The 6,000-nt window shown below is 36.7% G+C and overlaps 1 protein-coding gene across 1 annotated transcript; it reads right to left on the bottom strand.

The window, feature by feature from the left end:
* Nucleotides 1-409: 409 nt before the first annotated feature.
* Nucleotides 410-2,760, bottom strand: LOC143412397 (uncharacterized). The gene is made up of 4 exons (XM_076880562.1): nt 2,517-2,760; nt 2,182-2,349; nt 1,966-2,061; nt 410-1,515 (listed from the first exon to the last, which is right to left on the bottom strand). Exons 1-4 carry the CDS (start codon nt 2,658-2,660, stop codon nt 1,198-1,200), a joined length of 726 nt encoding a protein of 241 aa, XP_076736677.1. The 5' UTR covers nt 2,661-2,760; the 3' UTR covers nt 410-1,197.
* Between the last annotated feature and the right edge of the window lie 3,240 nt (nt 2,761-6,000).

Below are 6,000 nucleotides of genomic sequence, written 5' to 3'. Positions count from 1 at the left end.
AACCCAATAAGTTAATTTTACTCAAAACTTTTGGTGAAACTGATTACATAAAATATTTTAAGTAACTAAAACTTAAAAATAAAAGTTAAATAAACACACTTTATTTATTAGCTTTAGATAAATATTTTTAAGTACCATTGATAAATGTTTTTATGTTATATCCACATTTTTGGTTTAGTACTCTCTACTTGATATTTTGAGTTTCAAGTACAAATCTAGCTCAAGTAACTTTAAGGAATTAATTTTTAGTTTCAAAATGTTAACCATTTTAAGCTAATACAACTCAAAAATTTTAAATACAAATGCTTGTAATATCCAAATCTACTGTGTTTTGAATTTGATTTAAAAAAAAAAAGTGCCCAAAATAATTACACTTGTAAAAACATAAGACAGAAAATATAAATTCAAGTTACAGATTTATTGAGTTACTTTGACACAAAAAGCCCAAAGACATAAATCCACCACATTTTATAGGGAATAATGTCAGAAATTTTGGCACAAGGTTACAATATTAGAAATAAAGAATTTCACAACATGTTTTAAGAGTATTCAAATTTGATTAACACATGAGTATGGCCTTTTTATTAAAAAAAACAAACAAAAGGAAAAGAAAATCCTGCATTATTAGGTGGGAAAACCGAATGAAAGTAATAGTATAGTGCAGCTAATACACTGAAATATAATTGGTAACCTTTTTAATATGCCAGTACTGTGGTTATGCAAAATGCACATTTGTAGAGTGCAATCACAGTCTCAACAACAAAGCAATAAAATTTTAAATAGAAAAATACTTCTTTAGAGACATAAACAAAGTGTTATAAACCTCCTTAGCGCCTTATGTCAGTTATGAGTAGTTCAGGAGGAACGTTCCTTAAGTGACATTCAAGATCCCACCTAGAAGCCAGAAATGAGATTGTCCTTCATTTTCTCTATAGATTTACAGTTATCTGACTAAAAACACAATCAAAATCAACTAAAACACAAGTGATGATGGGGGGAAAAAAATAAATAAAAATAATAAAATCACCCCTTTTACTTTGGATGTGGCTTTTAGATAATGAAGTATGAAACAGAGTCTGCAAAGATTTCTTTATTCTATTCTCTCTTTTTATAAAAAACTTATCCAGACTTGGAAACATGATAAACTGAATTACTTGCTTTAACAGGCACTTGAGGGCTGTGTAGGAATCCTGGACATTATTCTGCTGCCAAAAGATCATTTTTAAGACTCAGCACTTTGGGCTTCAACTTCCCACCCTTCAGACCCATCAAAACTTTCTGAATAAAGTCAAAAATGTTGGCCAAACATTTTGGGTAGCTTAGGTGCAGGACGTCAGTCAGTCCAAATATTACTAGAAATGCATCAGCCAGGGTGGTGAAAACAATGATCATGTTACCCTCGACCAAAACTGCAGTCTTCTCAGGGCAGAAGAATGTTGCATCGCTGGAATTGGCTCTGATCAGGAGGAGTCCAAGTGGCACTTCACTAATATCTGGTCTATCAGAATGCATCATCTACAGAAAACAAAATTACTACATGTTAGTGCATTCCTATTTCTCTTAGTTTCATCTATACAAGTCACATTTCTGGATTATTACTAGCTCAGAAATCAATTGTTTGAACAACAAAAAAGCCACAACACACCAAGATTTGAGAAAACAAACTGACAAAAATAGTACTTTTAGTAAAGCAAAGTCATACCTCTTCGTAGCAATAACAACAGAAAGTCAATAGGAGTTATATATTTTTTTCATTTGTACAGTGATGTATGGTTGGGCTAGGAACATTATAGAAGGTCTACGCACATTAAAAACATGTAGTGTTTCCATTATGTGACATGGACACTGTTGTAGACAGATCCAAGCATGGAGATGCTTCTCAAACTCTCAAAGTGTCATAATGTTTTGAGAAATCTAAACAAGGATGCTACTAAGATATTGTTCACAACTTTGTCCAAAACTTACATCCCATGTTTTGATGAAGGTAGAGGTGTCTTCGTACAAATAGGCAGAGAGGGCATGAAGCACACCAGCACTTTGGGCATGGATATCAGCTTGTTCCTACATCACAAGAAAATTTTTATTTTAAATTATTGGCTAACCTAGTCAAGAATGGTAATTAAAATTGAAAAATTGATCAAATCAAATGAAGCTCAAAAAACAAGACAAAAACTCACTAACCTGGAGATTATAGCTTCTGAAGAGCTGAGACAGGACATCAGACACGTTCCCTGTGCAAACAGCTTTCTTTCTGAATAAGCTCTGGAGCCGGGGAGCATGTTGGTCCAGCACAGCATAAAAGTGGTTCTTCAGGTGGAGGTTTGTAATCCTGTGGAATTCTGCACAGATCTGAACACACAGGATACATTTGTGTTTACAAGTTTCAATTAGTCTATAAATCTTTGCAAAATACATCAAAATCCTTACACTCCAAAGGCATAATTTGTTCAGACAGGCCAGATAACAGGGGTTGATATAAAATACATCTTGTTAGATACATCTATATACATTCTTACCTGGGACTGGGATTTCAGAGTAGGCCAGCAATCCAGGATCTGACCTACTGGTAGGTCATCATTGATGATCTCTTTGCATTGCAAGGCCAAAGTTGTGAGCATCAGCTTTGTAATCAGGATTCTTTTCACTTTTCTCGACTTCATCTACAATCTGTAGTCTTAGCTGGTCAAGGTAAACAGCATCTTCACCCCTGAAAATTTACTTCTGCCCTGGCATGGACATAACAGTAAAACACAGAAGACAAGACAGAGAACAGAGAACAGAAAAGACACACAACCAAGGAGACACAGATGAAACATAACCAGCCCAGAACTCAACTAAACCTTAACTAATAATAACAACAATACAAGAACTTCACCTCATTTCAATATAACATAAGAAAGCAAAACTACAAAATAAACTCAAAATGCTGGTTCACAGACCCAGCCCCTGACAGATAAAAAACTAAGTCTTTCACTAATGAACACTGGGCATCAGAATAAAATAAAACGAAAAAATAACTGTTTGGTAAATATATTATTGATGGATTCACCCTTAAGCTAACCTAAAATAGACCAGGCACAACAATTTTACAGTTCAGAAGATTCTACATTTCAACTTGGTATACATAACTATTTGCAATGTAAACCAAGTTCTACCGCGTAATTATGTAATGATTATTCACTGCTTTTGTAAGTATGTCCTGTGCCTACAATTTTGCTGCCCCAGTTTTAATATGTACAACTCCAGAGAACTAAACGTAAGTTTTAAGTTCCACTAGTTAGCAAATGGGCTAGCCAATGTCAATATCCACGTATGCGCTAAGTGTGAAGCAGCGCAGCAGTGCATATTGATTCAACAATTTAACCACAAGGCAGTTTATAATCTGCAAATCCAGAAATGCCTTCTAAAGACTTCTTTTAAAATAGTAAGAGATTAGAAAAGTTATTAACACATTATTAGTCCCAGGGACTAATAATGTGTTATACTAAATATGAGCGTATTAGCATAATTCATGCAAACACTTTGGGGCCAAGCCGACATGGATAAAACGACGCATGCATGTAATTCTTAAATGCCTGCTAGAGTTGTACATTTATGACGATAAAAACCCATATTACAACGGAGAACTATAGTTTCAGAAAAAATAAAACTTACCACAAAGCGCTCCTGAAGATGCCGCGAAGGCGGTAAATGCAGCTAGCCAAGTGCAGAGGGTTAGCTGTTCCAGTTCAAAAGTCCGTAACATACCATAGCATGCCCTCCTTTATCCAGCGTCAAAGGCAATGCCGCAAAAAACCCGTTGACAAATGTTTTTATTTCTGTTCGGATATTAACGTTCCACAAGTTTCTTTCGGGGTAATGAGCGGGCATTCGCACTCGAAGCGAGGAATCCAAGATGGTTGCCAGCACTTCATAAAGAAACAGGTGGCGCACGTAGGTACGTACGTAGGCACGTAAGTGACGTCAGTGTTAAAACTCAAATTATTTGAGCGCAATGCTAGAAACTAATCAATATATTCAAGTACTGATAACTTGAAAAAACAAAATTGTTCAAACTACTCAAAAAAATAAAGGTGTATGAACTTATAACAGGTTTTTAAGTAGTTGGAACTCATTTCATTTATCAAACTATTACTATTCGGTCTTACAGTGTAGTAAGAGAGGAAACCAAGAGAAGGAAGCAAAAGGGGGACAAGATATGAAACAAAGATGAAGGGAAGAAATTAAAAACTGTGAAAAAAAGAGATTTTAACAGACCATGGAATTGTTTTCATAGAGAAGGAAAGTTTTAAAACCAGAAGGAAGAAAGAAGTCAAAGAAAAGTTAACTGAGAAGCAGAAACAGCAAATCCAAGACATGAAAAAAGAAAGGAAGAAGGTGAGTGAAGAAGAGGATAAGGGAGTAATGAGAAAGAAACAGAAAAGAGGGGGGAGAAGGGTGGAGGACAAAGAAAATGAGGAAAATAGGAAAAAGTAAGAAAGAAGGATGAATAAAAATGGGAAACACTGGAAGGAGAGAAGTAGAAAGACAAGGAGGAAAAGGAAAGGAAAGGAGGGAGTAAGAAGATGAAGAAAATTAGAAAAACACAAGAAAAAAGGGGAAAAGGAGGAAAGGAGAATTAAGAAAAGGGAAAGAAGAGGAGGAAAGTTGGGAAGGATGAAGAAAAAAGATGAGAAACGTAGTAAGAAATTGAGAAGAAGAGGAAGGAAGACGATGAAGAAAATGAGTAAAGCACAAGAGGGGTAGAGAAGGAAAATAGGAGGAAAGAAGGGAGAAGAAAATTATGGTAAGAGGTGGAAGAGGAAAACATAGGAGGGAAAAATAAAATAAGCATCATAAAAGGAAGAAAACAGGAATATGAAGAAAAAATGAAAAGCATGAGGGAAAGAGTAAAAAAATGGGTGAATCGGAGAAGAAAAAGCAGGAAAGGAAGAAAAAAGCAGGAAAGGAAGAAAAAAGCAGATGCAGCAGATATGACTGAAGAGGAACAGATGAGGTTGGGAAATAGAATGAGGGAGGAAAGCAGGAAAAGAATATGGACAGGAGGAAAGTGGAAAGGATTTGGGGGGAAAGCTAAAAAGCAGAGGAGGAATAAAACAAGGAGCTGGGAAAGGGATGAAGTGAGGAGCATTATTGGAGGTCACCGCCTCCCTCCTGTTGGTCTGATGGATCCACCCTGACAACCTCAGACCACTGGAGACGCAGACTGTGTGTGTGTGTGTGTGTGTGTGTGTGTGTGTGTGCGTGTGTGTGTGTGTGTGTGTGTAGGTGTTTTCTTCTTTACCGCCTGCACCTCTGTCTGGAAACGTGCACGCACACAGAGGTCAGAGTTCACACAAGAATTGTTTGGTTGTTACAGATGGTAGACTTGAGATCCGTGACCAGGCTGCAAATAGAATAAAACAAAACCCTGATTAATGTTAGTAGAGTGGCTAGAGTGAATGAAGCCGGATTCTCTTTTCCTAAGTGCTTATGAGGAATTCTCCTTTATCACACTTCATGAAGTTTTCCATTGATGAAAACGATCCAAATCTTCACCCTAAGGATTGTAAATGTACTCCACCCCTACAGATTTAGACAGTGGAGCTTGAAACCATAGCTGTCCATTTACTGGTTGAACAGTGGGTAGAAACTGAGATAATAAGAACATACAAGCAGCATAAGTGGTAGAATGAGGAACTCAGTCATTTGGAAGGAGTTCCACATTGAAAGGAGGCAGCTGCTTAGGATGTCTTCTAGATGAGGTGTTTTGGGTGTACCCAACTGGCAGAAGACCTTGGGGCAGATCCAGGACATAGTGGTTAAAGAAAGTAGACACGAGTACTGGGAGGCTAGGCGTACAGCAAAGAGAAAGCTGGCAAAAGGAAAGGAAATGGCCTATAGTGAGTTGTATGGGAAGCTGAAATCAAAGGAAGGAGAAAAGAACCTGTAGTCATTGATTAGACTGAGAGATCAAGCTGAAAAAGATCTGCAACAGATTAGGATGATTAAGGATAGAGA

Source organism: Maylandia zebra, linkage group LG23, assembly GCF_041146795.1.
Source record: "Maylandia zebra isolate NMK-2024a linkage group LG23, Mzebra_GT3a, whole genome shotgun sequence".
NCBI lineage: Eukaryota > Metazoa > Chordata > Actinopteri > Cichliformes > Cichlidae > Maylandia > Maylandia zebra.
The sequence above is the reverse complement of the archived record's forward strand: the minus strand, read 5'-3'. Positions and strand labels throughout refer to the sequence as shown.

Bases quoted from the DNA above. Each gene is read 5' to 3' on its own strand.
- LOC143412397 (XM_076880562.1), bottom strand. From the start codon at position 2,660: ATGAAGTCGAGAAAAGTGAAAAGAATCCTGATTACAAAGCTGATGCTC. The intron at 2,350-2,516 runs GTAAGAATGTAT...CTGTGTGTTCAG, and splicing joins CTCTGAAATCCCAGTCCCAG to ATCTGTGCAGAATTCCACAG. The intron at 1,516-1,965 runs GTAAGTTTTGGA...TGTTTTCTGTAG, and splicing joins CCTTCATCAAAACATGGGAT to ATGATGCATTCTGATAGACC.